At 45.3% G+C, this 18,274-nt stretch overlaps 1 protein-coding gene across 1 annotated transcript in view; it reads right to left on the bottom strand.

The window, feature by feature from the left end:
* Positions 1-418: 418 nt before the first annotated feature.
* NWD1 (NACHT and WD repeat domain containing 1) overlaps positions 419-18,274 on the bottom strand; it is a 56,273-nt gene continuing 38,417 nt past the window's right edge. Inside the window, exons 10-15 of the mRNA XM_055566501.1 lie at positions 15,119-15,209; positions 11,724-11,878; positions 9,511-9,787; positions 7,310-7,860; positions 4,134-4,239; positions 419-2,586 (exon numbers count right to left, since the gene is read on the bottom strand). Of these exons, the coding sequence (XP_055422476.1) occupies positions 2,285-2,586; positions 4,134-4,239; positions 7,310-7,860; positions 9,511-9,787; positions 11,724-11,878; positions 15,119-15,209 (1,482 nt within the window). The 3' untranslated portion in view covers positions 419-2,284. The remainder of the gene's footprint in view (positions 2,587-4,133; positions 4,240-7,309; positions 7,861-9,510; positions 9,788-11,723; positions 11,879-15,118; positions 15,210-18,274) is intronic.

Below are 18,274 nucleotides of genomic sequence, written 5' to 3' on the forward strand. Positions count from 1 at the left end.
AGTGTTCTTGCCTGGAGAATCCCAGAGACAGAGGAGCCTGGTAGGTGGCCGTCTATGGGGTCACACAGAGTCGGACACAACTGAATCGACTTAGCAGCAGCAGCAGCAGCAATCCCTGCTGTAACTAGAGGAGCTATATATTCCAGCTGTCCTGGGAGAGCCAGCTTATTGTAGTTGTCCTGGAGTAATTGTTTGGATCACTCCCTTTCACTCTCAAAAAGTGTTTCAGTTTGGATAGTATGTTAATACAGTCCTGTTGGCACAATAACCATGCTCTCACCCTGGCTCCACCACAGCTGGGGAACCTCAAGCAAGTCACTCCGCTACAAAGCAGTGTGCTTGTCAAACATTCATAGCAACCGAACACTTTCTTAAATGAAGACTCTCTACAGAAATACCACGGTAAACAACAATTCAAAGTAGCATTTTATTAGTAAAAAAATTCTTTCCTATAGTCAAATTAGTGTTTACATATGAAGCAATTGATTTTCACTGAGGCTGCTGAGATGGACACTCATATTTTAAACCAGAAGTTGTAGCTAAATCTTATTTATACATTGGGTAAACCCCTGATTCACAGAGACATGATGCAAAGAGTAGCTTTTATTTTTTTTCAAGGGCTCCCCTCCCCTCTAAGTTAAATGGAGATGGCAGGAGAATCCTATGCTAGTCATTTCCAACACCTTAAAAACTGCTACCCAATGTGTATTTTTAAATTACAGTTATAAAACATTTTTAAGTGGAATTTGATGCTAAGTAACATTTGCAGAACTGTCAAAGCCCTCCTTGGAACACTAGTTTTAAAAATGGCTGAATGAGACCATTGGTCAGGTCACATCCAGCTCAAAAGCCTCTATTTCTAAGGCTGTTTTTTTCTGTCTGGAATTCAGCCTGAGGTGGGGGAGGAGGAGAGGACGGAAAGCACCTTGAAGGTTTGGACTGTGCTATCCTTACAGCAAAAGCCCCAGAAGCAAGTGGGGACTTGTAGAAGGCTGCAGGCATAAAAGAAAAAGCCATTTAAGTGGAGCAGAAACAGTCAGACTTTTGAACTTGCACAAGGCAGAGATGGTCCAAAAGCATGGTAGGAAGATGTTGGCAGCTTTATCCATCTGCTTCCAAGAGCCTCCAGTTTTTAAGATAAAAAGCATCTCTAGCCTCAGAGTTTGAGAGCCAAGGAGTATAGATGGAAGAATGATAACAGGTTTACTGTTTTAATGCCAAGTTGGGTCACAATGAACTAGAGACATGAGCCAAGTGTGTCTATAAGTGTAAATTTGAACCAATTGCCAACTTGGTTAAAAGGAGGACATTTCTCATAAAAATCCAGATTTCTGGCTTTACTTATGACAACAGGAAGCTCTGGCACCAGTGGGCTGCTCTCCCCAGGGCCACTCAGGGGTAGAGTCAAGGTTCTCGTGTCTCTCGCCAAGACAAAGCGATGCCCTCGTGTTTGCATTGTCACTATCATAATCTGCTGGTCACCCCAGTGCACAGCAATCATCTTGATTACTTGTTGGTCCCTGTGGGCATTTGAGTGTGCTACCCATGGAATTGATGGTTGTGCTCCTGGGTCTAAAATTAGAGTGAGGTGGTCCCAACAAAAATTGGAACAGGAAGGCTCTAGATTCTAATTTCTCAGAGTTCTCTCTGCTCGTGATCTTGAGCAAATCACAACTAACTCTGCAAGGCTGTTTCCTTATCTGTAAAATGGAAGTAGAACCTCCTGCCCTCTCTGAAGTATGGGCTGTGATAAGGATCAGACCATAGCAACTGGTGCTTTATAAACTATAAGGCTCTGTGGTCCACGTCTGTGGTTTGGTTGGTCTCATATCCATCCATCCCCATCTTGGCTAGCACCCCAGTTACCCTGGGGAGTAGCCTCTCCCCTTCTCAGTCTACAGAGTTGGGTGGTGTTGACTCCAACCTCAGTCTGGATGGACATGGGGTCAGGACCGCCAAGCAGAGTGCTGCATTTTCCTCAAAGATAGCTTTGTGTTCTGGGATGGGTGTATGAACTAATTGGGGCTAACAGATTTAGAACCAGGACTTTGGTTCAAACTGTTGGAAAGAGACCTTCTTTTCTGCTGAACTTGGCTGTTATGATGCTAACCTGGGGGTGGACCGGAGAATAGAGCTGAGGAGAGAAAGAAAATGGAAAGATGGTAGGAAACAAGGTCTGGTCACATAACTGGAGGCTTCGAGTCCAGATATATATCAACACATACTTTCTTTTTGCTTCAGTTGGACTGACTGGGACTAACTCACTTGGCGCCATAGGGGGTTTTTACACCAGCAGGCAGACTTGCGAGCGTTTGTTCGATTTGGATTCATTTCCCCGGGCACTCTCCGATCTCAAGTCCTGGAGTGCTCCTGCAGCAGCTGCCAGCTCTTCTCTCTGCCTGGATCTGACCATCCACACTGCTTTCTTGAAGTTCTTGAGAGGGTCCTGTTGTGAGATTCTTGATGAAGGGCACTGGAAACGCTCACGGATGAGATAGCCGTGTCTGGAGGGGGCAATGAAGCCATTGGAGGTTGGGATGATTCTGTTCACCACGGCATGGACAAACTGGACAGCCAGCAGTGTGCCTGTAGGGGGAAGTGGAGGGATGGGCACAAATGATAAAAATTCAGCCACAGAGATCCAATCTCACACATTTGAGACTTAGCTGCGTGGGGTCAAATTTCTTCTATCCCCCTTACTGGCTTAGGCATGACAGCAAAATTCTCATTCCCTCTTGCTTCACCCACAATATAGGAATGATAACTGAGCCTACCCGCTGAGGGGAATTCTGAAGATTTGACGATGTTATGCATGTCAAGTGCTAAGTATCAGTTTCATCCCAAAGTGAATTCAGTCAATATTATTATTGGAGATGGAGCGGGAAGAGAGGTTGTGAACCTGTGCAGGATGGGCTTTTAAGGCCACAGTCCACAGACCTTAGCATCTTTATTACTCTGTATTAGAATACAATGTATTCAGTTGCAATGGATTAGAACATAACTATTCAATTATACTGATTCAATCACAGTGTTTTCAGTTATAATGTATTTGATTACAATATATTCAACTCTATCTGCTATTCATTCAGCCACTTACTTGCTTTATGACCTTGAGAAAATTTCTTAATCACTCTGAACTTCAGCTTCTTCATTTGTCAAATGGGGATAGCAATAACTCCTACCCCTCCCTGCCAGTATCATAAGGGCTCCTCTCTCTATAGGAGAATGTGACAAAGGTAACCATGGGGAGCAGGTAGACCAGCTTCAAACCACAGCCCACCCCATCTCAGAGCCTCAAATTTTATAAAAGGCGGGTGTGTACTGAGATAATGAAATGACTTGGTGACAGTATCCAGTACACAAGAAATGTTAACTTCTGTTAATATGTCCTTAGTGTGATGTTAAACAGAATAAGAAATGTGGAGTTTTCAAAGTGGTTGATCTTAAACAAGGTTCCCCAAACATTTACAGGGCCTGAGGAAAGAGAATGAATGGTCAACGTCCTATAAGATACAATATGTAAACACTGTAAACCCAGCTAATTAACTATTGTATTAAGTGAAATATATTTTATCCTTCTACACTGGTTGATATACCTTCATAACACCTGGAAGGTCAGGTTTGGGTTGAGGATTCTCAGGCTCTTCAGTTTCATATCTGAATATAACAGTGTGGGAGACCCCAGATGTCTGTGATTTTCCCCTTCTCTTCCCACATCCAGCTCCATCCTACATCCCTAGGGGGCCTCAGATACATGTGAATCCCCACCCAGTTCACACATCCAGACTCCATGCACACCATTCCACAATCACCCTCACAGCCTGGGGGTGTGCACACTCAAGGCATAGCCCACTTTCAGAAGGATAGACCTGGGAAAGAGGCCCACAGAGGCCCTAAAGAGGACTTCTGGGGCATGTGGGGAGGGTGTTCTGGAGTTCCAGGTTTTCAGATCATGGGTTCTAGAAGAAGAGGTATAGCTCCAGTTGGGCCTGTTCCCTGAAGCTGCAGATACCTGCCCCCCAAGCAGATGGACCCAATGAAGGGAGGTCAGAGCAGAGCCCTCTAATGGCAAGGATCCAGAACAGGGTCTTTTGTCTCCAGATCTAAGCTACCCTCAAAGCAAAATGACTCACCATCCAGCACACTCCAGACAATTATGGAGCGATCTTTCAAGCCTGCGTAGACATACTTGTCATCCTTGGAGAAGCAAGCACATTGGACTCCTATACAGTACGAATTCTGTAGAAAAAGGCAATGTGATCTTTATTTCAGACTGAAAGACACCTAGGAATCCAGCCCCAAGGCACTTGTATAGGAAGCCAGACTTGTAAACACCTCTTGGGTGATGCATATGTGCTAAGTCGCTTCGGTCATCTCCGACTCTTTGTGACCCTATGGACTGTAGCCCACCAGGCTCCTCTGTCCATGTGATTCTCCAGGCAAGAATACCTCCTCCAGGGGATCTTCCTGAACCAGTGATTGAACCTGCATCTCTTATATCTCCTGAATCGGCAGGTAGGTTCTTTATCACTAGCACCACCTGGGAAGCTCCTTCTTGCGAGACGGATCAAGTTAAAACCTGGAGAGATGCTACGCATTGATATTCCTTGGCCCAAAATACATCTTCAAAGAGATTGGTTTGAGAGGATTAGTGACATTTTGCATTGGAGAACAGGAACTATAGGATTTAATTTCTTAAATGATCTTGGTTATACAAGTATTAGCTCCAACTGTATTTAATTAAAAACTATATGCTAAATGAAATTAGGAATCCTAGAATAGAAGAAAGGAACTCACTGAAAAACATATGATCCTGGACTTCCTTGGTGACACAGTGGGTGGGAATCCACCTGCTAATGCAGGGGACGCAGGTTCAATCCCTGGTCCGGGAAGATTCCGCATGCCACGGAGCCCCTAAACCTGTGCGCTATAACTGCTGAGCCTGCATGCTGAACTACTGAAGCCCGTGTGCTTGGAGCCTGTGCTCTGCAATAAGAGAAGCCACAGAAATGAGAAGCCTGGGCATCTAAATGGAGAGTAGCGCCATTCATTGCAACTAGAGAAAGCCCATGCAAAGCAATGAAGACCCAGTGCAGCCAAAAATAAATTTTTAAAAAGATACAAATAAAAAAAAAACCCAACAACATATGATGCCAATAAAGTTGATAGCTAATCATATTGTTCCCATGTTACTTTCTTAGTTTTGACAAACATACACTAGTTATGTAAGATGTTAATATCAGGGGAAGCTGGGTCAGAAGCAGGTAAATGGGAACCTTCTTCAAACTATCTTCACAACTTAATCTGTAAATCTAAAATTATTCCAAATTTAAGTTTATTTTTTTAAAAGAAAAAGCTAGGTGTATTTAACTGCTGTGGTTATATTTCCCAACTCAACAAGGCAAAAGATTACTTATATCTCAGCCTTATAGTGACTTCATAAAGATAAGTCAGGGGGGATGAAGGCATTTTGAGATAAAACTGCCTATATTCTGTTCTCTTAGTTACAAGATTGTCTCCCTTAGTTTATTAACAATGCTTATATCTTGCAAGCTCAGGTACTATCTTTGTTCCCCATCTGAGAAAACTGGAATAATAGCACAACCTTACAAGATTATTGTGAGGAATAAATTATAGAATGGTATTTTAATATTATATTTGGACTGCAAGCAGATCAAACCAGTCAATCCTAAAGGAAATCAACCCTGAATATTCATTAGAAGGACTGATACTGAAGCTGAAGCTCCAGTACTTTGGCCGCCTGATGTGAAGATCTGACTCATGGAAAAGACCCAGATGGTGGGAAAGATTGAAGCCAAAGGAGAAGGAGATGGCAGAGGATGAGATGGTTAGATAGCATCACCAACTCAATGAACATGAATTTGAGCAAACTCTGGGAAATAGTGAAGGACAGAGGAGCCTGGCAGGCTGCAGTCCATGGGGTCATAAAGAGTCGGCAGTGGTGACTGAACAATTTTGCATAATATATATGAATATGTAAATATATGATATAACTCAATCATATTGATACAAAATTTATAATAACTTCTTAAGAGATGGATGCGAAAACTCATGAACACTTTGTATGTAAAGGAGTCATCAGTTTCCCTCCTCAGAGCCTTCCCAGTTGCTGTTCCTTCTGCCTAAAATGCTATTCCACCAGACTTACCCAACTTTCTTAATAGCAGCCCTTGCCAGGCTCTACCTCTTTTTCTTGCCCTATTTTTCTTCAAAGGTCTTGTTGCACCCCAAACATTATGTATATGCTGCTTTGTTTTAATTTCACAAACATTTAATGGTTAGGAGCTCTCCTAGGGACAGGTACCACCTCAGTGAACAAAACACATAAAAATCCTGCCCTCACAGAGCTTACAGTGTCTCCCCGACTAGAACGTGGCTCCAAGAGGCGGGACGCCGTCTGCTATGGTCAAGCACCTTCCTCAGTACTAGAAAGAGCCCTGGCATGGGTCATACAATCAAAACCTTTGGGTGAAAGAAAGGCCAGACAGGATGAGGGTGAGAAGAGTGAAGCAGGACTGTGCCAGTGCAGGATTTTATCCTGTCTTTATTTTTACTTTTTGACTGTGCTGTGTAACATGTGGGATCTCAGATCCCTGACCAGTATCAAACCCGGGCCCCCTCCATTGGAAGCTTGGAGTCTTAACCAGTGGACTGCCCGCAAAGTTCCCATCCTGTCTTTATTTTAAATGTTGCTATTTTGGGCTTCGCTGGTGGCTCATTGGTAAAGAGCCTGCCAATGCAGGAGACACAGCTTTGATCCCTGGTCCGGGAAGATCCCACATGCCATGGAGCAACTAAGCCTTTGCACCACAACTATTGAGCCTGTGCTCTAGAGCCCAGGAGCCACAACTACAGAAGCCTGCATGCCCTAGAGCCCATGCTCTGCAACAAGAGAAGCCACCACAATGAGAAGCCTGAGCACTTCAGCTAGAGAGTAGCCCATACTCGCTGCAACCAGAGAAAAGCCCGTGCAGCAATGAAGACCCAGCACAGCCAAAAATAAATACATAAATAAAATATTTGAAAATAAATAAATGTTGATGTTTTATTTTGTGTGTATTTTTTGCATTTATTTTGATTTTTTAAACATTGAACTAAACCATTATTTCTCAGGATCGCCAAGTTTTTTGGCATGCCCTAAAACTCTCTTCTGGAGGCGAGGACCTCTCTCACTTGACTCACACTAGTTCTGACCCTGGTTGGCTGCACACGGTGTACCGTTAATAAATGATGCCCATCATCCATTTTCTAATGCCAGGACATGCACATGGTGTGGCAGGCTACGCACCGTGTAGCTCATCTCGAATTTCCACTTGCACACCTGCAGGTCCCAGAGACACAGAAGGGCTTCCTCGGCCCCGCTGACTGCCAGCTGCTCTTTGTGGCTGACCTCCACACAGGTGACTCGGCTCCCATGGGCCTCCAGAGGGAACACCTTGGAATTCACACACTCGTAAAGGAAGAGGTCGCCGTTGATCATGCCGTAGATGACACGATAGTCAGCCAGAATGGCCACACTGGCTATGGTGTCAGGCAGTTGGGTATAGAAGGTGTATATTGGCCCGTCGATGACTGGACAGGGGTCCCCTGGGCTGATGTCCAGCACCAGGACGGTACTGTCATAGGCAATGGCCAGGTGCCCCTCATCCTTACTAAGAGCCATGCATTTGACGGCTTTCCGGGCTTCTGGAGGAGGGATACACATCACGTCTTGTCTGGAATTCAGGGGGAACACCAGGACAATCCCCGAAACGAGGCCAGTGAAAAGGAGATTGGCCTGCTCAGCAACCTCCAGACACCTGACCTCGTTGGAGGTGTCCAGAGCATCTTGCTCCTCACCTGTCATAGAGAGAAGACTGCATTAAGAATGGATCACAGGATACTGGTTCCCATCTTTTAAGGATTAAAAAAATGCTTTTGTTACCCTTCAGCTTGGCTATTGCCAGTGTCCCTGGTTTCGCTCCTGCCCACCAATCATCCAAGCTTTAAAATATGACAATCACATCTCACAGCCCTGCCTCAGACCCTCTGAAGGTTTCTCAGAACCAATATACATGCCTTTCTCTGGTCTTCGGAACCTCTCATCCCAAATGTTTCCTTTTGCCACCCTCTGTAAAGGGTAGGAGAGTAAATATTTTTGCCCTATATGCTCTCTGCTGTCAGCACTTAACTCTGCTGGCACAGCCCTAAAACGGCCACAAACAACATGGAAACAAGTATGTGTCTGGATTTGGCCCTTGGGCTGTGGCTTACTGACTCCTATCTCCTTGCCCACCACCCTGCTCTGTTTCTTCACACCCTACTCTCCCCCATGACTAGCAGGCAAGCCCCTCAAAATTTGCAACTTCATCTGCCTTTCTCACTGTTAACGCCCAGAGTTTGGCCCCAAGACTAGCACTAAACCAAGGTCTGTCGAATCCAGACGCGAACTTGAGAGTGAATTTCTTTTCTCATTTTGTGATCAGCCAGGCAGAAGATTGAAGGCAGAAGCAGAAAAGGATGACAGAGGATGAGATGGTTGGATGGCGTCACCGATTCAATGGACATGACTTGGTGACTGAACAACAACAGGAATTTCTGTACCTCCGTCCACCCAGTGGGGTTTGAGCAGATATTACTGCTGACATGCCTAGATCCCCTTTACCAGTCAGTTCACCCAGATCCAAGACCTCATGGCTGTTGAGTGAAGGAAGCACCTCATTTAGCAATGCCTGGGGGCTGAGCCCACCACCTAGGATGGCCAGTGACTGCCTGACATGGGAGTAAAAAGGCTGGTCCCTTTGCTTCGAGATGGGACAACTGTGAAGTGCAGTTCGTGTTCCTGGGCTCCGTGTGGAGTCAGGCTGAGACCAGCTCCATGTTCACCACTGCTACCACCCAGCCTGCTTCCTCATCTCTCCTCCTGGGAGCTCTCCTCTGTCCACCCCATCAGAAACCCTGCCTCCAGGGAAGCCTCAACTAAAACAGGAATTGACCATCAAATAGTCAACGACCATATGCTAGAAATTTATGAAATCGAGTCCTGTTTTCTATTAGCCACTTTTAACTTAACTGGAGTGGGGTGTTACACACCGAATGTTTGGGTCCTATCCCCAAATATGTGTTGAAGTCCTAGCCCCCTAATGTGATGGTGTTAGGAGGTGGGACCTTTGGAAGGTGATTAGATCATGAGGGTGGAGTCCCCATTAATGGAATTAGTGCCCTTGTAAGAAGAGACTCTAGAGATTGCTTCTTTCTCTGCTCTCTGCCATTGGAGGACAGATTGAGAAGGTGGCCATCTGCAAACCAGGAAGTGGGCTCTCGACAGACATTGATCTGCCAGGGCCTTGATCTCAGACTTTGTAGCCTCCAGATCCATGGGAAATAAGTGTCTGTTCTTTAATCTTCTCCGCTTCCTGTCTATGGTGTTTTGTTATGACAACCCAAACAGACCAAGACAGGGGCTTCAGTTCTTACCCACACAAATGGCTGTGCTTAAGTCTTACAAACCTTCTGCCAAGTCCCAAATGCTGACTTTGTTCTTGTCCCCGGTTTTAGGGAAGTAGACGTAGCTGCCGTCGTGTGACACTGCCGTGAGGCCAGTGCAGTCCAGGAATGGGTTACAGGCCCTCGGCTTCTGAGCGCAGGTGAGATCCCAGACTTTACAAGATGAGGACTGACGGGAAGCAGATGCCACCAAGGCCCCACCCCGGGCCAGCAGGCTCACCGGGGCCCCGACACCGTCCAAGACGTCCAGCAGAGTCCCCTGCGCTGACAGACTCCACACCTGAGGATGGAAGCAGAGCGGCAGAACTTCTCCTTATGCTGCTGCAGTTCAGGAATATTCTTAAGCTCACTTGTCTGCCTAAGATCAACTTTCAGGCTGGAGGTCAAGGGCCCTCACATTTCCTCACCCCCTCAAACTTCCCTACATCTCATCAATCAGCTACCATGGCAGTTCTCAAAGTGTGTTCCGGGGAACCCCTGGAAGTTACCCTCCAGGAGGTTCTGCAAAAGGGGAGTTTTGGGGAGTTCTACAAAAACACAATTATTTTTGCTGTTATTTAAGAGGTCATTTGTCTTTTTACACATACTTCCTCTCATAAATGAGCAATAGTCTTCGAGAAACTATGGAATATGTTATCAGAACAGATGGGAGAATGTAGAATCAAGTATGAGAATCTGATTGTCTTCTATGAAGCCAGGCAAGAAAGAGATTTGCCAAAATATGAAATGATAACACTTTTCATGATTTTTGTGTGTGTGTTTCAGAAAATAATAACTGTTTTCACAAAATTATGCTATTATATTCATATGTCATGTTGAGGAATTAATGGAGAAGTATTTTTAGATTATGGCATTTAAAAATTTAACATGGTAAGTATCAGTAGATACTAAATGCAATACAGGATCTGAAAAAATGACATTTGTAGAAAAACTGGTGAAATAAGATCGAGGTCTGTAGGTGAGTTTTGTCCCAAATGATATTGTCCCAATGTTAATATCTTGGTTTTGATAATGAGATCAATGTGATATAAGATGTCAACCCTGAGGATAGCTGGATGAAGAGTTGATATGTATAGTTTTATGTTTTACGGAAGAGTTGCAAAGAGACCCAGAGAGTACTCATATATGTGTGTGTGTGTGTATATAATCACATATATATGTATATATGTGTGTGTATAATCATATACATATATATATACATATATATGTGTGTGTGTATATATATATATGTCCAATCCTGCTCCTCTGAAAGTTATATATATATATATATATACACATATACACACACACACATATATATGGGGCTTCCCTGGTGGCTCAGATGGTAAAGAATCTGCCTGAAATGTGGGAGATCCGGGTTCAATCCCTGGGTCAGGAAGATCTCCTGGAGAAGGGAATGGCAACTCATTGCAGTATTCTTGCCTGGAAAACCCCATGGACAGAGGAGCCTGGTGGGCTACAGTCCATGAGGTCACAAAGAGGTGGATGACTGAGTGACTAAGATACACACATATATATATGAGATCTATCTGGACTCTCTTCACAATTCTTCTGTAAGAACCTAAAACGATTTCAAAATAGATCATTTGTTAAAAATATATGAATCATGTGGATATAATCCACATACATGAAAGCTCCTTGAAGGTTCTCAATAACCTTTAAAAATCTAAAGAGGTCCTAAGACCAGAATGTTGCTGCTACTGTATCACATGCTCTTCTCCCCAGCTTGGAGAACTTTGAGCTTAATAGGATTTTTTCCCCATCTCCCCAACCCTGCTCCTCTGAAAGTCAAACTCTTCCCAGTATTTTATGTTTAGCAGGAATGCTCTCTCTTTTGTTGAATGCTTTAATAATTCCCCCTAGATCTGTCTCTGAGTCCCAGAAGACCACCCCCGCCGTGTCATCCAATGACCTGCTCTGTTTTGCCTACACTAGTCTTTGTGGGTTTCTGTATTTTGAAGCCAAATGATCCCTAAAGAACCGTACTTTGGGACTTCCCTGGTAGTCTGGTGGCTAAGACTCCTTGCTCTCAATCAGGGACCTGCAGATCCCATGTGCCACAGCTAAGAATTTGCATGTCACAACTACAAGATTCCACATACTGCAACTCACACCCGGGACAGCCAAATAAACAAATATTTTTGTTTAGAAAAAGAATCATACTTTCTCTTCCAGAGGTGGAGGTGAGGATGATGGGCCATGCATCTCCCCCTCACCTGAATGAGTGCATCCCGGGACCCGGTGACAATCAGATTGTTTTCAGGACCAAAAATGGCTGTTTCTACCACATCTTCATGTTCAAGGTCAGTGGCCAGGAATCGATGAAATCCCTGTGCATCTGCCAAAAATATTCTCACGGACCTTCCAAAACCTAAAACAGCAGAGACCAAGATTATACTTTTCACTCCTTGAAGAGTTTGAGAGTAATTGAATTCAATCAATAGCGATTTTTTTTTGAGCACCTACTATATGCAGGTGGAAAGGATACAGTGATGAACAAGATAGACCAGGCCTCCATCCTCATAGAGCCTACAGTTGGGGAAGGGTGAGCACACCAGTGATCAATAACCTCATAGAAAACAGTAAAGTTATTTATTATCACAAGGCTATGAGTTTTCAGAGAGCTGATTCTGCCTGTTTGGGTTGCTGGTGGTCTCCCAGAACAAAGCTGGACACATGGTAAATACGTTTTGAAGATGGAAGGAGGGGTGGGAGGGCAGGAGGAAGGAAGGAAAATAAAATGATTACAGCTTGTGTTAAGGGCAATGAAGTCAGGGGCTGGATGCCATGAGAAAAACAGGACTCAGAGACGCACATAGCAGAGAAGGCAACGTGAAGATGGAGGCAGAGACTGGAGAGATGTGACCATAAGCCAGGGAATCCCGGCAGAAGCTGGAAGAAGCAAAAAACAAACAAGTGAAGAAAAAAACAATAGCGTTAAAAAAAAAAAAAAGGCTACTTCTCAGAAGACTTTGGAGGGCGCCAGTCCCACCAATGCCTTGATTTTGGACTTCCTGACACTAGAACCATGAATAAAGATACTCTTATTGTTTGAAGCCACCATGCTTGTGCGGTAATTTGTTGTAGGACATTTGCATTGCTTTTAGAGAGATGAAGAGGTGGCGAGCACTGGAAGCGTGGTAATAGCATGAGATGCCTGGAAGGAAGGAAAGGCCAGCTGTGTTTGAGAGAAGCATGGAAGCCAGTGTGGCTGGAGCAGAAGGAAGAGGAGGTGAAGGAGAGGAAGGAGGGGGTAGATTTAGCAAAACAGCAACAGGAACCTCCTTAGTGGTCCAGTGGTTAAGAACCTGCCTTTGAGTAGTACTGATTTGCAGGGCAGCAATGGAGAATCAGACATAGAGAACAGATTTACGGACACACGGTTGCAGGGGTGGGGGGTGGGAGAGAGGAGAGGGCAGGACGACTGGAAAGACGAGCAGGGACACATATACGCTGTCGTATGTAAAATAAATAGCCGGTGGGATAGCTGTGTGACTTGGGGAACTCAAACCGGGGCTCTGTGACAATCTGGAGGGGTAGGCCCCCATTAAAATCATGTTGATTTCATGTTGGGTTTGGGGGTCTATTGCATTAAATAAGACATATTAATATCACAAATGCCACTTATTTCTCTTTACCTTTTTAAATGGGGTCACGAGAACATACACAATACAAATGTGGTTCACATTTGTAGTTTTCATTGCTGGACAGCACTGGTCTAAAGTGTCTTGAACCCTGGAAATGGCTTTGTAAAAATCAGACTGAAGGATTTCCCTGGTAGTCCAGTGGCTAAGACTGCATGCTCCCTTTGCAGGGGCCTGGCTTCTGTGCCTGGTCAGGGAACTAGACCCCACAGGCTGCAGCTAACAATCCCAATGCAACAATGATCAAAGGTGCTGCCTGTCACAACCAAGACCCAGTGCAGCCAAAAAAATAAACTGATTAATTTTAAAAAATTGGACTGGGACTTCCTTGATTGTCTAGTGGTTGGGAATCCACCTTCCAATGCAGGGGACAAGGGTTCAATCCCTGGTCGGGAAACTAAGATCCCACATGAGGCAGAGCAACTAAGCCCATGCTCAACTAGAGAGTCCATGACAGTAATAAAAGATCTCACATGATGGAAGGAGGATCCCACATGCAACTAAGACCTGATACAGCCAAATAAAAAAAATGAATATTAAAAAAAAATTAGACTGATCTAAAGTGGCTCAGACGGTAAAGAATCTGCCTGCCATGTGGGAGATCCGGGTTCAATCCAGGTTGGTAAGATCCCCTGGAGAAGGGAAGGGCTACCCACTCCAGCATTCTTGCTGAAGAATTCCACGGACAGAGGAGCCTGGCGGACTACAGTTCCTGGGTTGCAAAGAGTCAGACAGACTGAGCGGATACACTTTCCCTTTCAAGGACAGTGAAAGCGATCTGTATGATGCTACAATGATGGATATACATCATTACCCATTTGTCCAAACCTACAGAATATACAGCACCGACAGTGACCGTAATGTGAGCCATGGACTTTGAATGAGGATGCTGTGTCAGTGTGGTTTCATCAACCTCGGAGCTGCGACAAACACGCCGCTCTAGTGGGTGATGTTGAAAACGGGGGAGGCTAACGGGAGCAAGCAGGTACTTGGAACTCTCTGTGCCTTTTGCTCAGTTTGGCTGTGAGCCTAAAACTACTCTAAATGTTTTTCTTTAAAAATAAAATCAGGATATGGAGCACCTGTTTGTCACCTCTACCAGGAAGCCTTCCCTGACTGCTTCAGGCTAAGTCATAGGTTCCTGTACCCCCTGATTCTTGTCACCTCTACCAGGAAGCCTTCCCTGACTGCTTCAGGCTAAGTCATAAGTTCCTGTACCCCCTGATTCTTGTCTGAACATGGCACCAACCAGTCTTTCCTGTGGCTACCTAATCACTCATATCTCCTGATATGAGGGGTTGTGTGGGCTGAGTGTACTCTCTCCTCTCACCCCATGCCTCTCTATCCCTGTAACTCTCAGGCAGGAATAACCACTCTCATTTCAGAGGTAATGGAACAGAAGTCCAGAAAGTTTCAGAGATTTATCCAGAACACGGGTTGACGAACTACAACCCGTGGGCAAAAATTGGCTGGTCATCTATTTTTATATGTGAGCTAGTAGTCTTTAAGTTTTTTCCATCCTTGAAGAAACTAAATAGGATTACTATTTCATAACACATGACAATGGTATAAAATTCAAATTTCAGCATTCATGAAAGTACGTTTTTAAACTTTTTGGCCACACTGCATAGCATATGGAATCTTAATTCCCTGACCAGGGATTGAACCCCTGTCCCTTATGTTAGAAGTGTGGAGTCTTAACCACTGGACCTCCAGGGAAGTCTCTCAGCATCCATGCAAATTTTATTGGCACACAGCCACACTCACTTGAAATCTCATCCATGGTGGCCTTCGCATTACAGGGACAGGGTTGGATAGTTATGACAGAGACCAGCAATGATGTTTACTATGAGGCCCTGTGCAGAAAGAGTTTGCCAACCCACGTCCCCATTTCCCCAGGCCCCTCTCCACTTCCAACCAAATCCAGAGTTGCTGCCTCATGGCTCCAAATGAGAGCTAAACGCTACCTGCAGCGAGAAGAGACTCGTCTTCAGAGACCACCAGGAACCCCACAGCTTCCGGAAGCTTTTCCAGCAGGCTGTCTCCTTCGGAGGAAACCTGTGCAGAATCAAGGATGCCCATCAAGCGTTTCCACCAGGTTAAGGGTTTAAGGTCAAGGGCTTGCGTGTGATGCAAGGCCCTGCCACTCACCAGCTCTGTGATCCTAAGTAAATTCCTTCGGTCCCAGGCTGCCTCAGTTTCCTCATCTGTTAAGTGGGCGATGATCCCAGGACTGCCTTACGGGGCTATCATGGGGTAAGAAGTGCATGGGATGGAGCCTTCTGTCTCATAATCAACCCTCCCAAAGTGGTAGCTATTATTATTATTACTGTTGATGTTATTCTTGTAACCAACTCAGGGACCCAGCGATTATCACAGCACTCTAGTTTTCTGCCCCAAGAAGAGCTCAGAGATCATAAATAAGATCGAAAGATAGATTGCAGCTGGAAGACGGCAGTACCGTTCTCCCCATTCCCGAGTTGCAGAGATGAACTGATTTTGTTCAGCTCTTAGAGGAAGGTTTGGGTTTATTTTTGGTTGTTTTTGCCTGAAGAGGGGCAGGAGGAAGTTAATTTCTGCAATGGCTGTTGATGAAATACAATTTTTATTTTAAGCAGGACAAGAAGAAACTGAACATAAAATTCTCTCTGTGTGTTAGTTTGGGCCTTCTCCCTCCCTAAGGGGTCGTGTGCGTCTGCCTGACACAGTAGCCAGCTCTCTTCAAAGATGGGAGTGCCTGCTCAACCACAAAGATCAATTTTTCTTTCTTCTTCTTTTTACAATTTATGCTTTAATTTTGAGGGAAATGGAAACAGTAGGATGAGTAATTCGTTTCCATAGATATTTCACTGTGAAGGAGAGTCTTTTTAAGGTTCTCATTGGTTATCTATCCTATATATAATAGTGTATATATGTCAATCCCAATCTCTCAGTCAGTGTTATATTAGTTTCTACTAACAAAGTGCAACAAAGTGAATCAGCTATACATATATTTATAGGGTTTCCCCGTGGCTCAGCAGTAAAGAATCTGCCTACAATGAAGGAGCCGCAGGAGACCCAGGTTCGATCCCTGAGCTGGGAAGGTCCCCTGGAGGAGGGCATGGCAACCCACTCCAGTACTCTTGAAAGGAGAATCCCATGGACAGAGGAGCCTGGAGGGCTACAGTCCAAAGAGTTGCACAGAGTTGGACATGACTAAAGCAACTTAGCACACACATACACATATATCCCTTCTTTTTCAGATGTCTTTCCCATCTCGGTCACCACAGAACACTGAGCAGAGTTCTCTGTGTTATACAGTGGGTTCCAGCCAGTTATCTATTTTATACGTGTGTGTGCTCAGTCCGGAGAAGGCAATGGCACCCCACTCCAGTACTCTTGCCTGGAAAATCCCATGGATGGAGGAGCCTGGTAGGCTGCAGTCCATGGGGTCGCTGGGAGTCAGACACGACTGAGCGACTTCACTTTCACTTTTCACTTTCATGCATTGGAGAAGGAAATGGCAACCCACTCCAGTGTTCTTGCCTGGAGAATCCCAGGGATCGGGGAGCCTGGTGGGCTGCCGTCTCTGGGGTCGCACAGGGTCGGACATGACTGAAGCGACTTAGCAGCAGCAGTGTCCTCAGTCACTCAGCCATGTCCAACTCGGTAACTCTATGGACTGTGGCCCGCCAGGCTCCTCTGTCCCTGGGATCTCCCAGGCAAGAATACTGGAGTGGGGTGCCATTTCCTTCCCTAGGGGATCTTCCCAACCCAGGGATCAAACCCACATCTCCTGCGTCCCCTACATTGGCAGATGGGTTCTTTACTGCTAGCAACATCCTAGGAAGCCCCTCGAAAAGCAGAGTAGAACCTAAATAATATTTAACCTTAGAAAGAAGACGCTTCCTTCGAGCCTCTAGTGGAGGGGTCTGAATCAATTTAATCTGTACTTCGAGTGGGCCTGGACTTGACTACATCTTTAGTTTAAGTTGATTTACCACTGTCTTCACATGTTTTGAAAGTAGAATCAAGACTTTCTCCCCAGCGGGGCTAGGATCTGAACACCAGTGAGATTCTAGAGACCCCTAGTTCTTACAACCCCATCACGATCCTTCTAAATAGCAGAAATGAGCTCTCTTCAGCCTGACCACCCGCTTTTTGGGGGTGCTGGGGATTGTCATCCAGTCACGCCAACAGTTTTCTGCCCCGATATACATGTTTCTAGGAATCTAGTTTGAGTTCTGCCAGAAAAAGACACTGAGAATAGTATTTGAGTGCAACTAGTTTATTTGGGGGTCGATCCTAGGAAACACTGGTATAGCGTGGAGAATTGAGACAAGGAAGGAAAGGCAGCCAATCAGTGTGGCTCAAGAAGCAGTTACCAGTGCAGGCAAATGTACGTGAGTCCTGCTGGGGATGCCCTGAGAGACAGAGTAGAGCATGCATCAGAGGTGCCCCCACTGAGGGATCAAGAGCTGGGTGGGGTTCTACCCACCACCTCTATTTCAGATTGGGAAGAGGCTGTTCCCAGGAGCAGCAATGCCGAGACCAAGTGTGCGGGTGTGGGGAGAGAGGGGCAGGAAAAAAAAAAGACTCAACTAGGTGCAGGGTCACACATGTGCAACTGTAATATGAGTGCCTGACATCAAGCCTTCTGACTGCTGAGGCATCCATTTCTACAGACACCCATCTTGAATAAACAAGCTGGCAGCTGGCTAGCAAAACCACTGGATAAGGAACAGGCTGTCCACCATGAAGGTTCCTCTTTCAGAAAACTCTGGTAACCTAGATAACTGACCACTTGGGTGACCCTGCCTTCCCCTTCCTACATCCTAACTCCTCCCCGTGTGTTTTAAATTTTCCAGTAAAGATTGGATCCACAAAAGGCTTGGCACCCCACCCTCAAATCTGTGTGGCCCTCAGGCATGCTATGTACCTTCTTCAAAGTTCTCTGATGGTTTTTAGCTGAAGTGCATCCCATGATCATTAAAAAAAAGAAAAGAGCCACAAGAGCCGGCCCAGTCATAAATAGGGGCTCCATGGGAGAAATGTGTTAGAGCCCCCTATGAGTGACATGTGCCCAGGCAAGCACCATAGGCATTCCTAACCGAGGGCATTACCATCAGTAGCCCGGGGACCGA

This window comes from Bubalus kerabau, chromosome 1 (assembly GCF_029407905.1).
Source record: "Bubalus kerabau isolate K-KA32 ecotype Philippines breed swamp buffalo chromosome 1, PCC_UOA_SB_1v2, whole genome shotgun sequence".
In the NCBI taxonomy this organism is placed as follows: Eukaryota; Metazoa; Chordata; class Mammalia; order Artiodactyla; family Bovidae; genus Bubalus; species Bubalus kerabau.